We start from the raw sequence: 25,871 nt of genomic DNA on the forward strand, positions 1-25,871 counted from the left end.
TAAGTTAGTTTGAATGGGTTTCTGTTATTTGTAACCAAATGATTTCTGACAAAGAAATTCGGTGCATGCTCTCAGCTTGTGTGCCACACCGCTAAGGCAACAGATGATTCTAATAACGACTGAGTTGCTAACTGCTAAGCTCTACTTAATTCCCTTTCACTGAAAGAATGTGGGAAAGAAAAGCAGCTTCTATTAGAAAAGGTGTACATGCAAGAAATACAACTACTTAGATGATGAATGTCTCTGTGGGGGGACTGTACATTTATAACCGTTGGGAAAAATGAGTCATACTTACCTGCCCACAGCTCCAGTAGCTCCCATCACCAGAGCACTCAACAGTTGCTAATCAGAAACAAAGAGTATTCACTTTTATGAAAAAGAGAAAAAGATGCTACTACATAAGAAGCTACATAAATTGTTTTGGAGGGAAACTAACCTACTGGGATATGCCAGGGGGGTGACTTACCTCATCCACCCCGAAAAGGAAAGCAAACTGTCGTTGGCGATTTTGATCTACACACTGCCCGAAGTCTAAGAGATCTGTGTCACTGAATTTCAGCCCTTGGAAGGTGGGGATCTTCTCCTGAATCCCATCTAACACCTCCTCGGCACGAACTGCTCAAAACAATAAACGACTCGTTAATCTGCACACCTCCGGAAAATATCAAATAACATCTCAAAGAGACCTACACATCTGCATTGAGCTACCAGGGGCTGCTCTCAGCTGGAACTGACTGCAGACTGGACATAATCACTTGCCCTTGCTGAGTAGTTCCCATGTACTTGTCAAATTATAGCCCCAGGGGCCGGCCCTGTAGCCGAGTGGTTAAGTTCGTGCTCACTTAAGCAGCCCAGGGTTTCACGGGTTCGGATCCTGGGCGCAGACATGGAACCACTCATCAGGCCATGCTGAGGCAGCGTCCCACATAGCACAACCAGTGGCACTCACAACTAGAATCTACAACTATGTACTGGGGGGCTTTGGGGAGAATTAAAACAAAAAAAAGATTGGCAACAGTTGTTAGCTCAGGTGTCAATCTTTTTTTTTTTTTGAGGAAGATTAGCCCTGAGCTAACTGCTGCCAATCCTCCTTTTTTTGCTGAGGAAGACTGGCCCTGAGCTAACACCTCTGCCCATCTTCCTCTACTTTATATGTGGGATGCCTACCACAGCATGGCTTGCCAAGCAGTGCCATGTCCGCACCTGGGATCTGAACCAGCGAATGCCCAGGCTGCCACATGGGAACATGCGCACTTAACTGCCACGCCACTGGGCTGGCCCCTCAGGTGCCAATCTTTAAAAAAAACAAAAAATATAGCTCCAAGGCTTCACTTCCTTGAAGACAGTAGATGAATGTTTACACATTTATAAAGCACAGCTTCCGTTTTTCTTTTAAGGAACTTAGAAAGGAATGGGATTTAAAAAATAATCTAAGAAATTTCATCTAATTGCAATAATCTTCTTGCTGGAGAAGTATAATAATAATAGTAAAAGAAAAGCTAGAAGAAAAGTGAGAAGGGATCAGAGTATGTTCCTAAGTGCCAGGCACTGAGCATACAGTAGGGTACAAGGTAGACACAGTCCCTGTCCTATGGGGCGTATAGGCTGTACCTCCCCATATAAGAAGGAGAGGTGTGTGATTGACACAAAGTGTGTGGACGTGCCTAGGGGTCAACTCATCTTTCATACTTAACCTTCATTATAAGATGGTGTCAGTGATTGATAAGGGCTGACTTATTTTTGATGAGAGACTTATTCTGAAGCAACTGGAACACCTAGGCAATAGTGTCATGCTTTTGTGACGTGGGGTGGGGTGCGGTGGGATGGAGTGGGGGTTTCTTAGCGAAACAGAGTAAGACGTGAGACATGGAGGGAAAGGAGTACTTACTTTTTACCCCTGTCAAGGCAGGGATGTGATAGTAATAAAATGGCAGTGCAGGGGCAGCAGCAGCCACCTCCTTTAGGAAATTAATCAGGACATCTGAAAGAACAGCAGGAAAAGTCCTAGTGTGAACAAGCAGAAAACACTGGCTTTCCCTGGTAAAAAAAAAAAAAAAAAAATGAACCCTCCAGTGAAATGTAACCATCCTTTTTGGAAGCCAAAAGTTCTTGACCACTCTTACCATCCCCGAGATTGCTACTGCAATGTCTTTGCAACTGACTTCACTGAAAGTTTTATTTTCCTTTCTGTAGAGAAGCCAAAACAAGATGATCACTTTCCTGCCATAGTAAACTGTTATTAAAAAAACTGGTGTAGAGGATTCTGGGGAGACGGCGGCATAGCAGGACTCTGAACTCACCTCCTCCCACGGACGCAACAAATCTCCAACTACCTGTGGAACAATTTCCTGTGAGAGAGATCCGGAAACTGGAAAAATAGAACCCCCACAACAAGGGACAACACTGACAGGGGTGGAAGAGGCAGAAATACCCCTCTGCTGAGGGAAAACCACATCCTAGGGTGGTGCTTCACGGCCAGGAGCAATCTTAAAGGCAGGAAAGCTTTTCCCCAAGGAGTGGGGAGATCTGAGTGGGAGATCTATGCCACAATAGGCATCCCAGCCTTTGAATTCGGCACAACCAAGACAAGTTCCCATAATACTTGGCTTTTCTGGCTTTTACAAGCAATGGGAATACCCCCAGAAAAACTATAAAACTTCAGAGAAAGAAAAGCCTGCTCTTAAAGGGCCCATGCATAGATTCACCTGTTCTAACACAAAAACACAAGAAAGAAAAGTACACAGTCCTTTGGTAAAAGAGACTCACTTGCTAAGCTCTGAGTGCATCTCACAGAGGCAGGAACAGCTGGTCCCATCTCTCTAGGGACTGAGACACTGGTGACAGCCATTATTGTGACCCAGTACAGGCGTGCTGACACAGATGCTGGCAGATGCTATTGGATTTCTCCCTCTGGCCTGTTAGCACAGGGGTTTGCCCCTCCCATTAGAGCACCGATTTAATTCAGCTCAGCCAGGGCTGGCAGCCTATGTGAAGGACAGGCCCTACCCACCAGCAAGCCTGTGGGCCCACATAAGTGGGGCGTGTGGGATCTCTGCAGCAGGGTGAATGGGTTCCCCTCAGCAGGGCATGCGTGAGGGGTGGGCCTGTGTTGGTGGGGTATGTAAGCCCATGGGCGGTAGGGCATATCAGCCACAGCAGACTTGTGCCACTGGCCATCTCAAATAGCCACACGGGGGATCTGCCGCACCTTCCAATGCCTGAAACAATTGTGTGCTGCCACGCCTGGGGCTGGATCCACCCCTCTGTGCTCCTGAGAGAGCTGACAATAGCTTTGCACTGCAGGGAGCCTCATGAGAGGCATACAGCAATTGTGAGCTCCTAAGCCTAGCACCAGCCACTCTGGGGGCCTGACTTACATAACAGCTAAACAGCAGCAGGTGTGTGCTATTAGACCTTGCAGCCAGCCCCATGCAGGGGCTTGCCTCACCCACCAAGTGACTAAACTGACTACAGCAGCTACACACAGTTGAGCCTTAAACCAGACAGCCCAGGGGCCAGCCTAGCCTACACGTGTGCCCACAGCAAGAGCAACCATGCCACATCAAAAGGGCATACACAGTCCAGACAGTGGAAATTCCTGGAACATTCAGAACAGGTGATGAGAGGGAAGCACATTGCTGGGCCCCATAAGGCATCTCTTACATAAGCCCACATCTCCAAGATTGGTAGATGTAGCTGACCTACCTAATACATAGATATAAGCACACAGAAAGAGGCAAAATGAGGAGGTAAAGAAACATGTTCCAAGTAAGGGAATAGGACAAAATCCCAGATAAAGAACTAAAGAAACAGAAATAAACAATCTACCTAACAAAGAGCTCAAAACAAAAAGTCATAAGGATGCTCACTGATCTTGGGAGAAGAATGGATGAACTCAGTGAGACCTTCAACAAAGAACTGGAAAATTAAAAAGGAACCAATCAGAAATGAAGAATACAATATTGGAAATGAAAAATTCACTAGAGGGACTCAACAGTGGAGGAGATGATACAGAAGAATGGATCAGCGAGCTGGATGAAAGACTAGAGGAACTCACCCAAACTGAACAGATAAAATAAAAAAGAATTATAAAGAACGAGAACAGTCTAAGGGACCTCTGTGACAACATCAAGCATACCAACATTCATATTATAGGGGTCCAAGAAGAAGACAGAGACAAAGGGGCAGAGAATCTATTTGAAGAAATAATAGCTGAAAACTTTCCTAACCTAAGGAAGGAAACAGACATCCAGGTACAGGAACTGCAGAGAACACCAAACAAGATAAACCCAAAGAGGCCCACAACAAGACACATTATAATTAAAATGTCAAAAATTAAAAATAAAGAGAGAATCCTAAAAGCCCCAATAGAAAGGCAATAAGTTACATACAATGGGAACCCCAAAAGGCTATCAGCCGACTTCTCAGCAGAAACCTTACTGGCTAGAAGGGAGTGGCATGATATATTTAAAGTGCTGAAAGGAAAAGACCTCTAGCCAAGAATACTCTACCTGGCAAGGTTATCATCCAGAATAGAAGTGGAGATAAAGAGTTTCCCAGACAAATAAAAATTAAAGAACTTTTATCACCAAGAAACCAGTCTCACAAGAAATGCTAAAGGGACTTATTTAAGTGGGAAAGAGAAGGCCACAAATAGGAATAAGGAAATTATCCAAAAAAAAAAAAAAGCACAATAAAATCACTGGTAAAGGCAAAAATACAGTAAAGGTAGCAGATCAACCACCTATGAAGATAATAAGAGGGTCAAAGGACAAAATTACTGAAATTACCTATTTCCATGATATGAGGGTAATGGATACACATTAAAACAGAGGTTAGATATGATATCAAAACATAAAATGTGGGAGGAGGGGAGTAAAAGAGTAGAGCTTTTAGCAGGAGGTCAACCTAAGGAGACCATCAACTTAATATAGATCATTATATATGTAGATTATTATATATAAACATCATGGTAATTGCAAACCAGAAACTTATAATTAATACACAAAAAATTAAGAGAAAGAAACCCAAATATAATACTAAAGAAAGCCATCAAACTGCAAGGGAAGAGAACAAGAGAAGAAGAAAGGAACATAGAAGAACTGCTAAAACAGCCAGAGAAAAAGTAACAAAATGGCAATAAGTACATACTTATCAAAAGCTACTTTAAATATCGATGGACTAAATGCTCCAAGCAAATGGCAAAGGGTGGCTGATTAGACGAAAAAACAAGACCCACATATATGCTGCATACGAGACACACTTCAGACCTAAAGACATTCACAAACTGAAAGTGAAGGGCTGGAAAGATACTCCATGCAAATGGCGATGAAAAGAAAGCTGGGGTAGCAATACCTATATTAAACAAAATAGACTTTAAAGCAAAAACTGTAACAAGAGACAAAGAAACACATTACATAAGGATAAAGGGAACAACTCAACAAGAGGATATAACACTTGTAAATATCTATGCACCCAACACAGGCTCACCTAAATATATAAAGCAATTATTAACAGACATAAAAGGAGAAATAGACAGTAACACAATAATAGTAGGGGACTTTAACACTCCACTTACATCAGTGGATAGATCATCCAAACAGAAGATCAATAAGGGAACATTGGCCTTAAATGATGCATGAGACCAGATGGACTTAGTAGACATATACAGAACATCCCATCCAAAAACCTCAGAATACACATTCTTTTCAAATGCACATGGAACATTCTCCAGGACTGACTGAATATTTGGCCATAAAACAAGTCTCAATAAATTTAAGAAGACTGAAATAATACCAAGCATCTTTTCTGACCACAACTGTATGAAACTAGAAATCAACTACAGAAAGAAAATTGGAAAAGCCACAAACATGTGGAGATTAAACAAAAATCTACTAAACGATGATTGGGTCAATGAAGAAATCAAAGGAGAAAGCAAAAAATACATGGAGACAAATGAAAATGAAAATACAGCATGCCAAAATCTGTGGGATACGGCAAAAGTGGTTGTAAGAGGGAAGTTTATAGCAATTCAGGCCTACTTTAGCAAACAAGAAAAATCTCAAATAAACAATCTAACAGTACACTTAAAGGAACTGGAAAAAGAACAAACAAAGACCAAAATCAGTAGAAGGAAGGACATAATAAAATCAGAGCAGAAATAAGTGAAATAGAGATTTAAAAAAAAAATAGAAAAAATCAATGAAACCAAGAGATGGTTCTTTGAAAAGATAAACAAAATTGACATACCTTTAGCTAGACTTAACAAGAAAATAAGAGAGGAGGGTCAAATAAATAAGATCAGAAATCAAAGAGGAGAAATTACAACAAACACCTCAGAAATACAAAAGACTATGAGACAATACTACAAAAAAGTATACACCAACAAATTGGATAATCTAGAAGAAATGGACAAATTCTTAGAATCATACAACCTTCCAAAACTGACTCAAGAAGAAACAGAAAATCTGAATAGACCAATCACCAGTAAGGAGATCAAAACAGTAATCAAAAACCTCCCAAAAAATAAAAGTCCAGGATCAGATGGCTTCCCTGGCAAATTTTACCAAACATTCAAAGAAGACTTAATACCTATCCTTCTCAAACTTTCAAAAAATTGAAGAGGAGGAGAAGCTTCCTAACTCATTCTATGAAGCCAACATTACCCTGATACCAAAACCAGACAAAAAAAAAGAAAATTATAGGCCAATATCATTGATGAACATTAATGCAAAAATCCTCAACAAAATACTAGCGAATCGAATACAACAATACAGGAAAAAGATCACACAGTACGATCAAGTGGGATTTATTCCAGGGATGCAAGGATGGTTCAACATCCACAAATCAATCAACATGATACATCACATTAACAAAATGAAGACTAGAAATCACATGGCCATCTAAATAGATGCATCAAATAGATGCAGAGAAAGCATTTGACAAGATACAGCATCCATTTATGATAAAAACTCTGAATAAAATGGGTATAGAAGGAAAGTACCTCAACATAATAAAGGTCACATATAACAAACCCACAGCTAATATCATTCTCAATGGAGAAAAACTGAAAGCTATCTCTCTAAGAACAGGCATCAGACAAGGATGACCTCTTTCACCACGCTTCTTTAACATAGTATTGGAAGTCTTAGCCAGAGCAATCAGGCAAGAAAAAGAAACAAAAGGGATCCAAACCGGAAAGGAAGAAGTGAAATTGTCACTATTTGCAGATGACATGATTTTATATATAGAAACCCTAAAGAATCCACTAAAAAACTTTTGGAAATAATAAATGAATACATTTATTCATTGTATATTGCAGGATACAAAATCAACATACAAAAATCAGTTGCTTTTCTATACACTAACAATGAAGTAGCAGAAAGAGAAATTAAGAATACAATCCCATTTACAATTGCAACAAAGGGAATAAAATACCTAGGAATAAACTTAACCAAAGAGGTGAAAGATCTGTACAGTGAAAACTATAAAACACTGTTGAAAGAAATTGAAGAAGACACAAAGAAATGGAAAGATATTCTGTGCTCTTGGATTAGAAGAATTAACATAGTTAAAATCTCCACACTTCCTAAAGCAATCTACAGATTCAATGCAATCCCTACCAAAGTTCCACGAACATTTTTCACAAAAATAGAACAAAGAATCTTAAAATTTATATGGAATGACAAAACGCCCCAAATAGCTAAAGGGATCCTGAGAAAAAAGAACAAAGCTGAAGGCATTACACCCACTGAATGCAAATCAAAACTACAATGAGATATCACCTCACATCCATCAGAATGGCTATAATTAAAAAGACAAGAAATAACAAGAGTTGGAGAGGATGTGGAGAAAAGGTGGGAATGTAAAGTGGTGCAGCCACTGTGGAAAACACTATGGAGATTCCTCAAAAAATTAAGAATAGAACTACCATATGATCCAGCTATCCCACTTCTGGGTATTTATCCAAAGAACATGAAAACACGAATGCGAAAAGATATTTGCACCCCTATGTTCCTCACTGTATTCACAATAGCCAAGACTTGGAAACAACCTAAACGCCCATCAATGGATGAAGGGATAAAGAAGATGTGATATATATACACAATGGAATACTACTCAGCCATAACAAAGATGAAATCTTGTCATTTGTGACAACATGGAGGGACCTTGAGGGTATTATGCTGAGTGAAATAAGTTGGGTGGAGAAAGTAAAATACTGTATGATTTTACTCAGTGGAAGAGAAAAGCAACAACAAACAAACACATAGATACAGAGATTAGATTGGTGGTTACCAGAGCGAGGAGGGAAGGGAAAAGGGTGAAAGGGGTAATAGGGCACATGTGTATGGTGATGGATGTTAATTAGTCTTTGGGTGGAGAACATGATACAGTTTACACAGAAATTGAAATATAATGATGTACACCTGAAATGTATATGTTATAAGCAAATGTTGCCTCAATTAAAAAAAAAAGAAACTGGAAATAAAATAGACCCAAAGTTCTGATACATGGATTAAAAAACCCCACAAAACTGGTGCAAACCTTCCCACGTATTAAGAGAGGTTCATGAAATACTCTTATAAAAAGCAGAAGACCATCAGCAGGACTCTTGCTCTTTTGCCCCAGAGGGCAGCTAAGTATGGTCAGTGAACAACAAGGACTTTGCATTAGAATCAAAATAATAAAGTTGTAACTGAGAAAATTCTACAATAAAAAGATAAAGAACAACCAATCAAAGAGGGAAGTTATAAGAGTAGTGGCACATTGCAAAATAACTCAACCATAGTTTGGTACTTTTCCCTTTTTGGGAGAAATCCAGATATATCAGAAGAGAGCTCACTCTTGTTTACTAAGGAATTGGGATTTCCTACATCATCCAATGTGAAGTTCAACTGCAACATCACTGCAGATGATAAATAAATCCAGCAGAATTGCTTACGCTTTGGATAGTAGGAGAGAGAATCTTACGTACTTCCTCTGAATACTGTGATGATGTATTCTGTCTACAATAAATATTTCTGACAAAATTATTATGTATAATATGCTATTTTTCCTTTGTCTATCTTTTGGGAAAGGTATTCATGTAAAATTTTTTTAAACCATGTGGAAAAAAACTTCAAAATTTTTCCATTCTAGATTCCTAAAATAGCAATATTTAAATTACTTATCTATATTAACAACTATTTTCTTCTATCAATAATAGGTGATATTTCACGGTAATTTTGACCCATCATACATTTAGTTGTGGATTTACTTAATCCTGCCTACAAATAACATCTTGTCTGTTTTTAATCATTTTAAAATTTGTATTTCTTTTTTTGCTAATCAAAAGGATTAAAAAGACTCAGTATACTTGGAAACCACAAACAGCTTCTATAGAGAAAGCAGAGGAGAAGGAGAAAGGAGTAACTTGATATTTTGGAAGACAATGGATATTTCTGTGAAACTTCTTTTCAAGTTCATCACTGACTCAACGTTGAATAAAATCTGTAGTCTCATAAGGCCCATCATTTATATTTCTCTTTTTTGAGAAAAATGGTCCCATGCTTTCCCATGTGACTGTTACTCTGCACAACTGATTGGACAAGGAGTGGACCCCTGACCCAAACACAGGCACTTATAGGTTGACCCGGGGCTTGGTGAATGATTCAATGGAAATTCTTGGCAAAAGAGTTGAGGCTGTTTAATAGTCTTATTTTATGGATCCAAGGAGGCCAAATATTTGGGAGAACTGCTACACCAATGCAACTTCATGCCTCCAGTCCATAAACATTTACTTTCACGAATTAAATATAACCATTTTGAATGAAGGCAAAAAGAAGTGGACTATGTGAGGCACTGTGTGTTTGGACCTATCTACTCACCTTTGTTCCATGGCTTGAGAAAGAAAGGTGCAATGACAGCGATGCCATCAGCTCCTATTTCTGCTGCATGTTGGGCCTTCAAAAGAAGAAAGATGACCGTTACGGGTCTGGACACAATTCTGATGTGTGTGGGTGTGAGTGTTTCCCCAGACCAACAAGCAATTCTCCAACACCAGTTGGGTGTTCAACTCAACTCTGACACTATGTACCCGGAGATAGTCAGATTCCACAGGTTAAGGACTCAGTCCCACAAGACTACACCCCACCCCCAACTGCCTTCACATGTCAGTCCTAGGCCCAGGTTATCACATATGCTTCTGACTGACTGGTTATAGACGGGAGGTGGCAACAACCCCTTCCTCAGGCTGATTAATTTGCTAGAGCAGCTCACGGAACTCAGAAGCCTTTTACCTACTGGATCACAAGTTTATTACAAAAGGATATAACTCAGGAACAACCAGATGGAAGAGATGCATAGGGCGAGGGATGAAGAAAGGTTGGGGAGTCCATGCCCTCTCTGAGCTCCAGGGTGCCACCTTCCCCAAATCTCCACAGGTTCACCTATCTGGAAGCTCTTTGAAACTCGCCCTTTTAGGTTTCTATGGAGGCTTCATTAGGTAGGCTGATTGATTAAATTGTGGGCCATTGTCAATTGTTTCAACTTCCAGCTCCATCCCTTCCCCTCCCTGGAGGTTGAGGGTTGGGGCTGAAAGTTCCAACTCTCTAGTTACATGGTCGGTTCTCCTGGTAACCGGCCCCCATTCTTAGGTGCTTTCCAAAAATCACCTCATTAACATAAAAAGAGACATCTTTATTGCTCTCATCACAGGAAATTCCAAGGATTTTAGGAGCTCTGTGCCAGAAATGGGACAAAGACCAAATACATATTATTGTAAATTACAATATCACAACCATCCTGGAATAAGTGATTTACTATTTCACCTACAGCTTAGATACTAGAGGTTAGCAACAAACTCTAAACATGCCAACCGATGCACCACTAGAGAGTAGAAAATTAGCCAAATTTCATGAAAAATGTCACTACTAGTGAGGAGGCCCCTTGAGTGGTCTCTCCCAGGTGGACCTGCATACATACCAGTTCTTGTGACTCCTTCAAGCTCAGCGCCCCTACGTGAATTACTATCTGATCCAACCTGCAAAAGAGAACACACTGTGGCATCACCTGAAGTTTACAGTAACACAGATGGCCTCGCCATCCTGGTTTGTGCTGGTTTCAGCAGTTGGTGAACATCTCATTAACCTCAATCTCAAGACTATTAAATTCTACAGTGGTCTATTTAAGATCAATGTAATTAGGGACTAAAAATAATGTCCAGGGAATAAAATTTAAGGTTCAACCAGGCAGTGGAATTTTGAAACCAACAAACTGATTAATCAATACTTGAATACTTATTTTGACCAAGCATTGTTTTCTTTTTGAGGAAGATTAGCCCCGAGTTAATGCCCGTTGCCAATCCTCCTCTTTTTGCTGAGGAAGACTGGCCCTGAGCTAACATCCGTGCCCATCCTCCTCTACTTTATATGTGGGACGCATACCACAGTACGGCTTGACAAGCACTGTGTTGGTTTGTACCCGGGATCTGAACCAGTGAACCCCGGGTGCCAAAGCAGAATGTGTGAACTTAATGGCTGCACCACTGGGCCGGACCCGACTAAGCATTGTTTTAGAGGCTGTATTTGATAGTGCCATGTGCGTGAAGATAAGTAAAAAACTGAGATATTTTTGGTTGGAGATAAAAATAAAGAGATTCCTCAAAGAGCAAAACCAGAAACCAGCTATATGAGAAATGAATTCGCTGTAAAAATCTTTTCCCTATCTTGTAAGTCCTCAGAATTTGGCCGCAAGAGAGGTTTTCTGAGACTCCAATGTTCACCTTTGGGGGTGCTTCACATGGCCCCGAGGGGGGAGGCCACGGCAGGACTGGTATTCCCAGGAAGGATTAACAAAACTCAGCCGTGAACTCAGTCAGCGACGGACTCTGAATGACACATATACCATCCTCAAGGGATGGAGACACCACGTGCCTGCTTAGGCCCAATCACTGAGTCCTCCCATGATCCTTGACTTGTTGTATCTTAGGTAAAATAGGAACTAGTGGGAAGCGACATGATCAGGTTTGCATTTTTAAAGGATAGCAGAAGACTTCCGAAAGGAGAAGAGAAGGCTGGCTGATGTGTTTTCCTCTTACCAACAGCCTTCCTGCACAGCCTCCTTAAACCCTTCACTACCCTTCCTCCAGGCTTAGGTTAAAGCAATAATCTATACCCTCCTCCTCTCCACCCTGCTTCTAGAGAAAACCACCCTATGGCTTTAATACAAACTTGAAATTTCCCAATTCAGGAGAATGAGGCTCCAAAAAGCCTTCTGGTCGCCATGACTCACTTCGCTTTCCAATTTCCTGCAGCGGTTACTCCAAATCTTGACTATTCTCCTCAAGCTCTAAATTCCATCCCGACTCCCTGTTCTTGGCAGATGTCTTCGCTTCTTACACACCAAAGCTAAAGATGGCTTCGCACAGTCTCTCTTACTTTTCCCCCTCTTCACCTCTACACTCAGCTATGTCACCATCTATGCTTTCCTCCCAGCTTCTCAGCTGTCTTCTAAAGTTACTCCATCTACTTTTGGTTTTATTTCAAGCCCCCTGCCAAGACCTTCCATCAAAGGCATCAGTTCTCTACTTTCTTTTAATCCCTTCTCCCATGGCAGTGTGCTTTCAACATAGAAACGTGCTCAAGACTTCTCCACTTGAAGAAAAGAAACTACCCTTCTTTTAATCCTGCTTCCTCCTCCTTAATCTACGACTCCATCTCTCCTTCCCTTCACCAGGAAGGTTTTTGCGAGAATAAGCTGCATTCACTGCCCCCACTTCCACACGTCTGCTGCATTCTACAGCTCACCGCAGTCTGCTTCTGCCACAATAACCTGCTGGCTCTGCTCTTGAGGTCACTGGTCACTTCAAATGGTCTTCTCAGTCCTCTAGCTACTGACTTTCACAGCATCTAATAATTATTATAACAAATGTTATAACGAACACAGCATCTTCTGCAAATAATTACAAGGAATTCTTATATAATACTTAGTACTATGTGTCAGGCACTGTTCGAATCCTCACCACCACCTTACAAGATAGGTGCTATTATTCCTATTTTACAGATGAAGCACAGGGCAGTTAAGTGACTTGCCTGAGTTCACAGAGCTAGTAAGAGGCAGAGCCAGGACCCAAACTCAGGCGGGCTGGCTCTACAGTCCTCGCTCTTAACCTCCACGCTGCATCGCAGCTCTCTGAAACCACCCTTCCGGCAGTGACAACATTCACGCCCGACCTCCCTCCTACCCTCCTGAGGGCTTTCTGTCTCTGCCCACTTTGCTGTCCCCCTTATTTCTGGTGCTTTTTTTTTTTTTTGAGGAAGATTAGCCCTGAGCTAACTACTGCCAGTCCTCCTCTTTTTTGCTGAGGAAGACTGGCCCTGAGCTAACATCCATGCCCATCTTCCTCTACTTTATACGTGGGATGCCTACCACAGCATAGCTTTCTGCCAAGCGGTGCCATGCCCAAACCCGGGATCCGAATCAGCGAACTCCGGGCCGCCGAGAAGTGGAACGTGCTAAATTAACCACTGCGCCACCGGGCCAGCCCATCTGGTGCTTTTCTTAATGTTTATCCTTAACCTTCTTCTTTTCTCACTCTGCCCATGGTCTTTAATATTTTTGGAACCAGGACCTGATGGAAAATTAGCTGAAAGCTGACGGATCACCAGAAAATGCTTATGTGGACATACACTCAACTTGGCATGCAATACAATTTCAGAGTCCTCAAGGTGCTCGGGAGCCATTGAAAGATTCCCAAGGTGGGGCTGGCCCAGTGGCGCAGCAGTTAAGTTCGCAAGTTCTGATCCCAAGTGTGGACATGGCACCGCTTGGCACACCATGCTGTGGTAGGCATCCCACGTATAAAGTAGAGGAAGATGGGCACAGATGTCAACTCAGAGCCTATCTTCCTCAGCAAAAAGAGGAGGATTGGCAGTAGTTAGCTCAGGGCTAATCTTCCTCAAAAAATAAAAGATTCCCAAGGTGGCCATGGGCTTCACACTGACCACCTCTGCTCCTGGCTCACTTGGGACTTCCCTCTACTCTTCGCCTCCCCCTAAGGCAACAGCAATCACTCCTTTCCCTGATGCCTGTTTATAGTACTTATCACAAGGATCAGTTTAAGGTTAGTTTCCATGATCTGACATCTCCATTGGACAGTAAGCAACCTGAGTGCAGAGAGCTGTTTTATATCCTCAGTGCCAGCACAGTGCATAATACACAACCAAAAAATAGAAAATGCACTTTTCTTTTTTGAGGAAGATTAGCCCTGAGCTAACATCTGCCACCAATTCTCCTTTTTTTTTTTTTTTTTTTTGCTGAGGAAGACTGGCCCTGAGCTAACATCCATGCCCATCTTCCTCTACTTTATATGTGGGATGTCTGCCGCAGCATGGCTGGACAAGCAGTGCCATGTCTGCACCTGGGATCTGAACCAGCAAACCCTGGGCTGCTGAAGTGGAATGTGCAAACTTAACCACTGCACCACTGGGGTGGCCCCCAAAATAGACAATGAATAAAGCTTGATTAATTGAATGTGCTTCTTGAACTGCTCCTGTCCTATTTGTTTAACCCTGGCATGAATTGAGCATTATAACAAAAATATATCATTACACTGAAGCTTGGAGGATGCAGAAAGTTCCGTAAGATTATGAGGAAGTACCATAAAGAGCATGCTGAGTCATATGCACTGAGAAGATCTCTGAGGAAGCAACAGGGTTGATAGGCATCCATCCTGAGAAGGGAAGGAGCATGAGTTGTTCAGCAGAAGAGCCAGGAGCAGAGCAGAGTTGGTCACCAGCACCTTCCTCTCATGTCCCCTTAGCCCAAGGACAGGTAACCCAGGGGGGACTGGCCTGGTAGATAGATAAGAGGCAGTTTCCAGTTTCCAGATGGAACCTCTAAGGGCCAGGTGTGTCTTGCAGTCCGGCTGCTCTTGCACACAGAAAGGAAGGGCGCTCCTCCGCCTCAGCTCTTTGCCCAGGTGTTAGGATCCTCGGGTCCTGCTCATTTTCCCACAAGCTGACCTTGAGCCTGGCCTCTGAGCAGAAGGTGGGGAGGCTGTGCCACCCAGGGAAGAGCCGCACTCCAGCTCTTGCAGATGAGAGTTTTTATCACCGTGGGGCCACTCACTTGTTCCTCCCTTTTGTCACCCACTCCTCTGCGACCCGGCGGCGCTCTGAGATGCTCAGGGACAGGCCTTCTCCCGTTGTGCCGTTCACTGTTCCAAACAAAGAGGCAGTCAGTGGGACCAACAAACACACTTTGCTCCTCCAACGCCAATGCTGGGAGTGCAGGGTCAGAAATCCCTGCTTACGAGCAAGTGACACAGAGAAACATCAGAAGACAGAATCCAGGAGGGGAAAATGCCATGTTTCCACTTTCACCTGAGACTCAGTCTTTTTTCTGCCTTCCCCTTGTCAAAGGCAGCAGGAAGGTTAATTATGACTTGTAATTACAATCTGTCCTTGCTATCAGGGACAGAGAGCACATATTTCGAATGGAGACAGAGATGACTGCCCACATTTTAGGCAAATCTCCAAACACATCCCCCAGTTCTATATTTGGGTTTGAAGGACAGGAAAATCAAGACCATTGAGTACTGGGATGTCAAGTGGTCGTAAGTGGGAGTTACTTACGAGGACAGTGGTATATATGACAGATCTAACACGACCTCTGTCTAAGTCTGACATGGCAGTGCTCTATGACAGCTCATGTTTTAAATGATAATTCATAAGAAAGCACTAGGATATTAATATTTCTTGCAGCAAGCACTCTTATATATTCACTTATTCTCACAACAACCCAGCAAAGTACGAATGATTCTTCTCATTTACAAATGAAAATGTGAGGTTCTGAATCGCTAAATAACCTAAGTTTGAATCTACATCTGTATGATTGCCAAACTTTCCCTTCTACGACAATCATCTCTTAATGGATCACAGAAAGGATGCAAGTGGCACTAGGATACATTACTGGGGCCTAATGCATATGGCGGCACTTTGGATCTCCAATGCTGAGCACTCAATTGGGGCAGAGGAGGAGGGTGGGAGGCGAGGGGCAGCAGGAAAGATTTTATCATTCCTTTGGGGCCTTGACACAAGTCAAGCATGCTCCAGTAGCAGGGATGTTCCTACTTCTTCCCCAAACCCACGGGAACCTGTAGCCCTCTGAGGAGGAAGAATCTGTCTCCCCATCTATGGGCTGGAGCTATAGAGGGACACCGAGAGGTTCTATAATCAGGTTTCGCTTTTGACATGTGGGCTGGACACCTCTTCACAGAAGTTTTAGCCTGTTCTGATTATGACCACAGTGCCTCCAGTTCTGAAGCGGCCCCTGCTGGCAGAGCAGTAGCTCAGGGCCAAGGTGTAGTGTCCCCAGAATGAGAAGCAATCCAAGGGGCCGAGTGACGAGAACGCAACACGAGGGGCAGCTCAATCGCAGGTAAGTATAGTTCTCAGGCTTAAAATGTTCAAGGTCTGATCTTTTAATTTCCATCGTCTATGAAGTAAACGAGTGTAAGTGCTAGACCCACGATTCCTCTGTGTGCCGCACTTAGAGCCTTTCTTACGCTTACAGTAGGAGAGGTCTGGGTGAAGTGAGAGTGAAGCCCCTTAAGAGAGAGAAGGCTGGGTTTTGTAGTTACCCTACCACCTCTTGGCTGAGTGGACTTGAGCAACCTAAATAATATACCTGAGCCATAGATTTTCTTCTTTAAATGGGAATACAAATAATAACTTATCTGTTTGGAAGGCACACCAGCAAATTAGATAATCTCCTGAGTGCTTTATAGGCTTAAAATGGATGAGTCCACAAATTCATGGATTTTACACAGCTTAGCCAGGCTCAGTCACAACCGATGACACAGTGACACTGTGACCTCCTGGTTAGCAATCAGTTGAGAGCTATTTTCTGAGGACTGAGCTAGAGATATGTAGTGAAATCTCTAAAAATGACTTACCAAAAATATTCTTCACTCCCTGTTCTTCCACAAGATAATCCACATACTGACCAATTACTGAAAAGTTGATTTCTCTAAAAGACAGGAAAAAGAAATAGAAAACAATGCATATTTAGCTTTTTTTGACATTTTTATTCAACCAAACTCCAAGTCTATAAACTCTTCTCTCTTGTTAATATTTATTAAAATCCACCTAATCAGTTTGTGAAATTCTTAGCCTGCTCTGAGTAATGCTTTTTTTTTCTCCTGAGTCTGGTGATTTCTCTACTCAGTCAGGTGTGTCTCACTTATGTGAGCAAAACACTATTAGTTATCAACAAAGGCTTTACCTTTAAATCTCATCACAAGTAATATTTAAAAAGTAGTTACTTAATCATCTTTTGCCCTTTTTAGGAAGAGCAATGGTTGGCAGCATGGTTAAAAAAGAACTTAACATTTTACATTCAGTCGGAAACAATAATTTTTTAGGTTTACAAGATAGGAAAATTCAATCTTAACAATTTAAGAATTTCAGCAGTTAATAGTTTTCTTTTTTTCTTTCTTGTTTTTTGGTGAGGAAGATTGCCTCTGAGCTAACATCTATTGCCAATCTTCCTCTTTTTGCTTGAGGAAGATTGTTGCCGAGCTAACATCTGTGCCAATCTTCCTCCATTTTGTATGTGGGACACCACCACAGTATGGCTTGATGAGCAGTGCATACGTCTGCACCCAGGATCTGAACCTGTGAACCCCAGGCTGCCAAGGCAGAGTGTATGAACTTCACCAATAGGTCACCGGGTCAGCCCCAGCACTTAATATTTGTGATAACAAATGCAGGCTTAAACTGTTTTTGCTAGTTTTAAATTGAAGAGGATTAACATTTGGAAAGGAACTTTGTGTCACTTTGCCTCTCAAAGCGTGTCTGCGGAGCAGCAGGCAAGGCACCTGGGGGAGTTTGTTAGAAATGCAGAGTCCCAGGTCCCACGGAGCCCTACCCAGTGAAAATCTGCATTGTAACAAGATCCTCATGTGATCTGCATGCACTGTGCAGTTTGAAGAGCTCTGACTTTGTAAGGATCTGATGCTTTAGGCAATAAAGGCTCTTTTCCTTATTGATTCTAAAATCTGGAAACGGACTCACATACAAATCATAGAAAGCGACCTGTTCTCCATCAAAATGAAGATGGGAAGGATAGGGGATGGAGAGAGAAAATCCAAAGGAAAACTGTGTGGCAAGTCTGCGTTAAATGTTGCAGAACCCCTGGTTACCTTGCCAAGAACACAAAGTACCAGTTGGCTGCCGTTTGCATTTTTGTCAATGGGGCCAGAGAATCCTAACTTAATTTTAACCTTATTAACATTCTTTTCATCTTTATTATTATATTCCTTAAAAAACAAAAACAACACAAAAAATCTGATGCATAGAGAAAACAAAGACATCAAAAGGTATTTGTCAAAGGGAATAGAAACAACAGAGATAAAACAAAGACTGCACAGGCAATCAATGCCCACAACACGCAAATGACAACTAGCTGGAGCCTGCCACTTGGGAAAAGGTGTGCTTTCATGTAGTTATAAGCCTCCAAGGGGAGCAGACTCCCTCTGTGATGGCTCACGCCCCAGCACTGCCCTGCCCCACTCGCTCAAATGCAGAATCCTGGTCTCAGTTTTGCTAAGCAGGGAAGGCTCCTTGAATGCATGACAGGAACGAATTTAGATTGTTCTTACCTAAATGGAGGATGGAGAAGTGAGCTGCCTAGACAATCCATCTCGAGACCCTCATTTAGGTCAGCCTGACCTGCTCAACTTCTCGAAATCTCTCTGCCTCAGACATTTCTGGCCTCTTGGAACCACACCTTTACAATACAGTAATGAGTTGCTTAACGACGGGGAGAAGTTCTGAGAAATGTGCTGTTAGGCAATTTCTTGTTGTGCAAACATCACAGGTGGACTTACACAAATCTAGGTGGTGTAGCTTACTACACACCTAGACTATATAGTATTAATCTTATGGGACCATGCGTCCGCTGTTGACCAAAATGTCATTATGTGGCTCATGACTGTACACCTGCTCCTTGCTGCTTCCATCAGCTCTTCCCCACTTGGGATAAGCTCTGAAATGCAGGACAATCAGCAGGCGCTTTGTTTGTGTGACACTAACTCTGGTTTTGACCACTGATGTCCATCTACTCATGCAAGCAACCAGGAAACAGCCTCTGGCAGACCCAGGAGACTTATGAATCACAGGTTGGAAACTGGAAATAAACTCACTGGGCAATAGCCTGTCGGAGTCACAGATTCAAACACAGTGGCTCCTGTATACTTTCACTGAAGTCTTTTTTTTTTTTTTTTTTGAGGAAGATTAGCCCTGAGCTAACATCCATGCCCATCTTCCTCTACTTTATATGTGGGATGCCTACCACAGCATGGTATGCCAAATGGTGCCATGTCCGCACCTGGTATCCGAACCAGCGAACCTCGGGCCGCCGAGAAGTGGAAGGTGCGAAGTGGAATGTGCGAACTTAAACGCTGCGCCACTGGGCTGGCCGGCCCTCACTGAAGTCTTGATACCTCCCTGTCCCACCTTGGCCACACCCTCAAAGACACTGAGAGCAGGCCTGGCTTGTTCACCAAGGACAGGCCTGCAGAGCTCTGGATGGTCGAGGCCTGCTAGGCACTGTCCTCACTCTGATCTGCATTCTTCTGGTTTAATCTAATGCTTTCTCATTTGGGAAGGGAAGCTGGACAGCTTGCTTCCATTTTCAGAAATCCTTAAGGAGAAGAAACCAACTGAGTCTTCTAGGGCGTATGTGTGTATCCCCCAACGTGGACTCTAAACTCAGCAGGGACACTGCCCACTCCCCTCGAGTAGGCCTCTAATGAGCCCAGTACAAGTGCTCAGCATTCTGTCTGGCTCCAATTAAATGCTGTTATTACTCCTCAGTGACAAAAACTGGAAATATCTCACACTCTCAGCAAAGCTCACATCTCTGTCATCATGAAAATCATTCAGTAAATTGTTTATATCCATTCTCCAGGCTTGAGCAAGAACTTGAAAGGCAGGAGCTGTGCCTTTTACACTTACAATCCCTCGTCTGCACTTGGCATGGCGCGGATGCTCAATAAAGGCTGGTAAAGGAGGCGTGACTCAGAAACTTACAACGATGGTGAAATACCCATCATCTCTGCCTTAAAGGCAGCTTATACCCATACTGGCATGATGCGTTTAAATTCCACTATGATTTTAACTGAGCAAAGGAGATAGCATATATAAATAACTAAAATATTGAGGAAAATATGATGAAGGATATGACTGAGTTAAAGTGTACAGGGGTTCAGCAGGGGGACTGCTAATTCCAATGAGGGAGGCTGGGAAGGAAACTCCAGGGAGGAGGTGGAATAATAAATAGGATGAAATCCCATCATCCTCCCTCCCACCTACATCCTCCAGAGCTGCTATTTGTCTGGCCCTACTCCAGCGTCCTCCTCTTTCCTGGAAGTTGGCTGCACCCTAGGCAGATCTAGGCCAGTAAGTGAAACCCATGGTTCCTTCTCCTTCCTCAGTGAATTCCACACTATTTTATGGCTTCAGTGGGTAGTGCTTCTGTCTACACTACGCCCTCCCCACGCTCCGTTAGGCCTTGCTGGATGACAGCTACGACAATTTCACTCAGGTTAGGGGTGCTAACGGGTGATATGTCATCTATCTCTTCAAGAAAGCACAGTTTTCTGCGTCTTATAAAATGCCCCTAGCCCACAAGAGTGACACTAATCGTGGGACTTCTGGGGCAGTGGCAGAGTCACCCAAAAACATCCCTGGACTTACGGCCTTTTGGAACTACCAAATCCCCTTAGAGAGATCACAGGTTGATAAGGGATGATTCCTAAGCACACTGTTTGACTTTCACAATGTTAGAATTTTTTTCATGTTAAAAAAAAAAAAAGACTTTTATTTGCAAAGCCAGAAGATCTAACAAGGCCAGGCCTACATTTCCATACAGCACCAACTGGCTGGGAAGAGCAGTGACTGCCCCCTTCGGAGGCACAGAAGCCCCTCAGGTCACCTCAGGGATTGCAGATTCCTGCCTGATTAGAGGTGCAAATTTGTGGCCCTCGGCAGAGATGCTCAGCAGCTCCAGTCACAAGTGAGCGCAGTGAAATCACCCGTGGCTGTTGTCACATTTGTCACAAAGGTGCCCCAAATAGCAGGGCTAAGGAGGCAACAGGATGATAATTGTCTCTGGGACTTCGCTTCTTTCCCTGTTTTCCCACCCTACTCGCCCTCCCCTTGGTATCTGGGTTTACGGTCCTTGCTGCAGGCACTCCATCCGTTATCAGGAAGTCACTAGAGAGGATGGAAACGACGAGATTAGATTCTTCTTCTCCCCACTGGCTGGCTGGTTGGGGCTTGTTGCTCAGGGAAGCAAGAGGTGGCACAGCCAGTTCACTTGAAAACACTGGCTTGGCTTTCCATTGCATTGTCTCTTCCTCTGTGAGCTCCAAGCACAGATCTAACCACTGGTCACCACAGGGGAGAGTGTCCCAGAACCAAATGCCATGCCTGCTGCGGTCATTCCCATACTTAACTCCAATTCAATGTCTTAATTTCAATTCTCATGGCTTTGGATTCTTTGCCTTAGGTCCATGATTTTTCTTTTTTAAATAAAAGTACTTATTTTTTTCATATTACAAAAGCTATATAGTTTATTTTAGAAGCTACACACAATAAAAAAGGGGAAAAAAACCCTCAGGATCTCCCTGGAGATTATTACTTATTAGTTTGATATTTTTCTATTCACAAATACATAATATAGTATTTTCCTAAATAAATAAAGTCATATTGTACATAGCATCATATTTTTTTCACTTAGCAGCCCAAATTGAATATTTTCCCACATCTTCAGATACCATTATTACACTGGCTACACAGCATTTCATGTACAGCCGAACATAAACCATTTAGCTAATCCTCTATTCTTGGACATTTAGTTTACTTTCAAACTATATAAGAGGAGAAAAAGTTTACCAAATTATTTTTGGACAAACCGAACTGTGAAACTGCATGCGAACTTTCTCTCTTCCCTTAGGGTATAAGGATAACAGAATTTTTCTGACGTGGCTTTCCCTATTGCTGTTCATTTCCTCTCCTGGTGCATGACACACAGGGAAAGACTTTCACTTTGAGAATACAGAATCACCAGGACAGGCTCTTTTCATAACTGGCATGATGTGGCATGCATATCAGAAAATCTGACATTCCACTTTTTTGCCTGTTATGTATAACTCTCAGCAGTCAAAGTCAGATGGAAGTTATGTACGCTTTCGGCAAAATAACTCTACTTGGCTATTTCAAAACTCCTTCAGCAGAGAAGCATGCAGGGACCGTACTGCCCCATCTTGCCAGAGGTAGACAACGTTCTGTTCTGGGAGCCTGGGTCATTGAGTGTCCCAACACAGTTAAAAAGACAATAATCTATACAACTCCGACTCCAGTGGGCCAGAACCGCTCTAACTTTGTTTTTACTACAGGGTGTTGTGAAGATTCCCATGGTGAAGTCAAGGACATTAAAGAGAGAAAACACGACTTTTTAGTGACATCTTGGCCAATCTGAAAATGGACTTTCTGTCCTAATGACTGGGTACTTGCCTGAAGGAAAAAGTGACTTCTTGAAACAACTAAGGAAAGCAAAAGCCTTTCACTCTGGTGTAGAAAAACATAAGAGTTGGGATGGGTAGAGAAAAACTCTTCCTTTTCAGCCATGTGGCTAGGGGTAAGCATTAATCTTTAGGATCTTGGTTTCATCAACTGCAAAAACAGAGATAAGAGCCCTTTAACAGAGTTGCTGTGAAGATTAAATGGCAACGTGTATATTAAGCTGCCCAGGACAGTGACTGACACATGGTGTTTAGCCAGTCAGTGTTAGCTCCCTTTCCTCATGAAATAACAAAAGTACCCATCACGAAATAAATGTACCACACCCTGTGCCACATGTTTAAGATACAAAGATAAATAACATACATGCTCAGTCCTCAGTATTGCCTGATACTCAGTAAATACCTGTTGAGTAAGGTTAAGCAGCTCAAAGCCTGTTGGGAGAGATAGATATGTAACAGAGTTATTGTAGTAATTATTATAACGACACAATTCTAATGTAATGTGAAAAGATATGTACACGGTGCTGTGGGCTCACAGGGGAGGGCTCTCTAACTCTTTTTAGGGAAAATGGGAAAGACTCACCAAAGGTGGGTTTTGACCAGTGAACAGAAGTGTGCAGTGGAGTAGAGAAAGGAGACACTGGCGACAGAAAAAGGCAGAGGAAACAGAATGGGGAAAGGCACAGAGGGAAGAAAGGGTACGAGGTGTTTGGGGAAACAGAAACAAAGCAGGAAAGGTAAGATTGTAAAGGAGTAACTATGTCATCCCAGAGTCTGGGCTTTACACTTTAGACCAGTTCGTCTCAGACCTTAATGTGCTACAGAATGACCCGGGGATGCAGGTTCTGGTTCAGCGGTATGTAGTAGGGCCCGAGATTCTGCATTTCTAGCAAGTTCCTATGCGATGTTGGAGCAAATGGCCCACGGACATACAATGAGTAGCAAGGCTTACACAAAAGGGAGTCAACAGAGATTCTTAAAGAGAAGAGTGACATGATTAGCTTTATTTCCGAGGATGCTCACTGGGCGCCAGTGTGGAGGATGCACTGGAGTTGCAGGGACTTCACACATTCTCATTCATGGGGATCACCACAATATCCCTAATGACAACACGAAAGGACCACAGACTCTTAGAATTCGAATAGGTCTTAGGGATAATGTGGTTGAACACCTTCTCTTTGCAACTATGAAAGGGAACTTTTAAACAGTGACAAGACCTCCCCAGGGTCAGACAACTAGCTGGTGGTCAAGAACCCAGATACTCTAACTAAAATCCATTTAACCATGTTCTTTCTGCCAATCTCCCCCAGTGCAGGATATCAACTTAAATTCAGAGAGTTGAATCATTAATGAATATTCCTTAGAATTACTAAGACAAAAGGATGCAGGGGAATAGTTATTGCTCAGCCATTCCAAATTATGGAGGCCAAGGTATACAGCATGAGCCAGGTTAGGAAAATTTCTGTGACAGCAGGTCACCAGGAAGAATTTCCAGGTGTTAGATTCCAGTGACCTTTCTTTTTGTCCTGTGTCTTGGAAACATGTCTGAAGTGCAGATTCCCTTGTGGGCAAGTAGCTTAATGCTCACCTGCTCTTGGCATGTGCTCCAAACCTGCTTTGTACCTATAGGAATGTTTGCATGGAGCAGGTGGTGGGAGAAGGAAACTAACAAAGCTTATGTGCCTACTCTGTGCTACATACTAACACACATTATAATTTAGTTTAATTCTAACAAGGCCCTTACAAAAAAATGCATTCTTATTTTGATTTCACACCTGAGGAAAGTGAGGGTCCTGGAAGAGAAAAGAATTGATGAAAAAAGAGGAAATAGTGAAATGGAGGCAGCAGGGCCAGAGGTGTTTGGGAAAAGGAGAAGGACCCAGCAAAGCAGAGTCATTTTTGAAACCTCTAATACACAGGGCCTGGTGTCCCAGGAAAACAGCAGAATAAGGAGGACAAACACACTGATACTCTCAGTGAGTCCCAGATGAACAAAAAGGGCTGTTTTAAGAAGCCACTTGTAGACTACGAGGGGTCTGATTAAACAGGTTACAGGAGCATCAACCAGACTTAGTGTTTTGAGCTTGTACACAGGATATTACTCCATAATAGGAAGTAAACTCTGCTTGCTCATGCAATCACATGTCTTCTGTTTTATCTGCCCAATAAGTGGCTGACACACTGAGAAAAAGCTGACTTCAGGCTTTTCTAGAACTAGTGGAAAGAGAGCAACAGAAAAAAAAAATTGCTGTTAACCACTGAGTAATCTAAATGCCATCTCACCAAGAATTTTACTTAGACCCAGTAAAGATGTGATTTTTCATGAATCTTAGAAGCTGGAAGCCTTGAACTCCAATGATCTAAGGGAAAACTGTGATATGGCCAACTTTGAATGAGAAGAGTGTCATGAGAAATTTCATCGACTTTAAAGGGGTAGGCTTAAGGTTTACAAATTCACCAACAGAAGACCAAAAAAACGAAAGTCTTATTTAAAGATATCTTAAATACCTCATCTTCCTTTCACCCATCTTATGCCACAACAGCAGTTCAAACTTATTGACCTAAGTACATACTGACCCTGTGCTAAGCAGTATTATATGGATAATCTCATTTAATGCTCATAACTCCATGATGTAGGTATGATTATCATTATATTTTATAGAGGAAGAAAGGAGAAGCTTAAAGAAGCCAAAATTCTATTTCGGTAGACTGATTCCTTTAACAGGTCAAAAACATTTAGATCCAGGAGGTAGATGAATCCCCTTTTTATTAATGGCAATATCCAGAGAGGAGTTATAGTCTGTGCATGAACACCTATGGCAAATTATCTGATAGTATAAGCAAAGGAACCACCATACTATTCATCTGGAAGTAAAATACTTGCTTGGGTAATGATTTCTCAGCAAACATCTGCTGTAACCTCCCACTCCTGCAGGCTCCCCAACATTTAACCAATGTTGGAATGAGACTGTAAACACCCCTAAGGGGGCCACCTTGCAGTTAGTTACCTTTCCCACTTTCCTCAGGGCAGGACATTTTCATGAAGTCTATGAACAGCCCGGGGTGAAGTCACGCAGGCGTCTAGAGACAGGATCCAGAGGGGACAGGCCAGTGCTTGACATCAAATCTTGCTCAAATGAGATTCTCCTTATTCAGCTCCACTGGCTTTATTTGGCAAAGCCGGAGCTCTGATGAAATCCAAGGAGGATTTGCTTTGTGGAGCTACAGACACTGGCAGAAAGGCAAGCTGCCACATCTTACCTTCTCTCTGTCTGCACTATTTGTGGTATAGAGACCTCCT

At 42.5% G+C, this 25,871-nt stretch overlaps 1 protein-coding gene across 19 annotated transcripts in view; it reads right to left on the reverse strand.

Moving 5' to 3' along the window:
- The window catches only part of NPL (N-acetylneuraminate pyruvate lyase), a 43,892-nt gene that overhangs the window by 13,645 nt on the left and 4,376 nt on the right, over positions 1 to 25,871 (reverse strand). For 8 of the 19 annotated variants that reach the window (XM_070497986.1, XM_070497979.1, XM_070497982.1 and 5 more), the window contains 7 exons: positions 16,937 to 17,010; positions 15,109 to 15,196; positions 10,963 to 11,020; positions 9,867 to 9,942; positions 1,889 to 1,981; positions 467 to 615; positions 296 to 342 (listed from right to left, as the gene is read on the reverse strand). In XM_070497986.1, the coding sequence (XP_070354087.1) occupies positions 296 to 342; positions 467 to 615; positions 1,889 to 1,981; positions 9,867 to 9,942; positions 10,963 to 11,020; positions 15,109 to 15,196; positions 16,937 to 17,010 (585 nt within the window). Of the gene's footprint in view, positions 1 to 295; positions 343 to 466; positions 616 to 1,888; positions 1,982 to 9,866; positions 9,943 to 10,962; positions 11,021 to 14,638; positions 14,711 to 15,108; positions 15,197 to 16,936; positions 17,011 to 18,643; positions 18,778 to 25,871 lie in introns of those variants that run through there. The other 11 variants (XM_070497976.1, XM_070497977.1, XM_070497975.1 and 8 more) reach the window with 5 other exon arrangements.

This window comes from Equus asinus, chromosome 25 (genome assembly GCF_041296235.1).
Source record: "Equus asinus isolate D_3611 breed Donkey chromosome 25, EquAss-T2T_v2, whole genome shotgun sequence".
In the NCBI taxonomy this organism is placed as follows: Eukaryota; Metazoa; Chordata; class Mammalia; order Perissodactyla; family Equidae; genus Equus; species Equus asinus.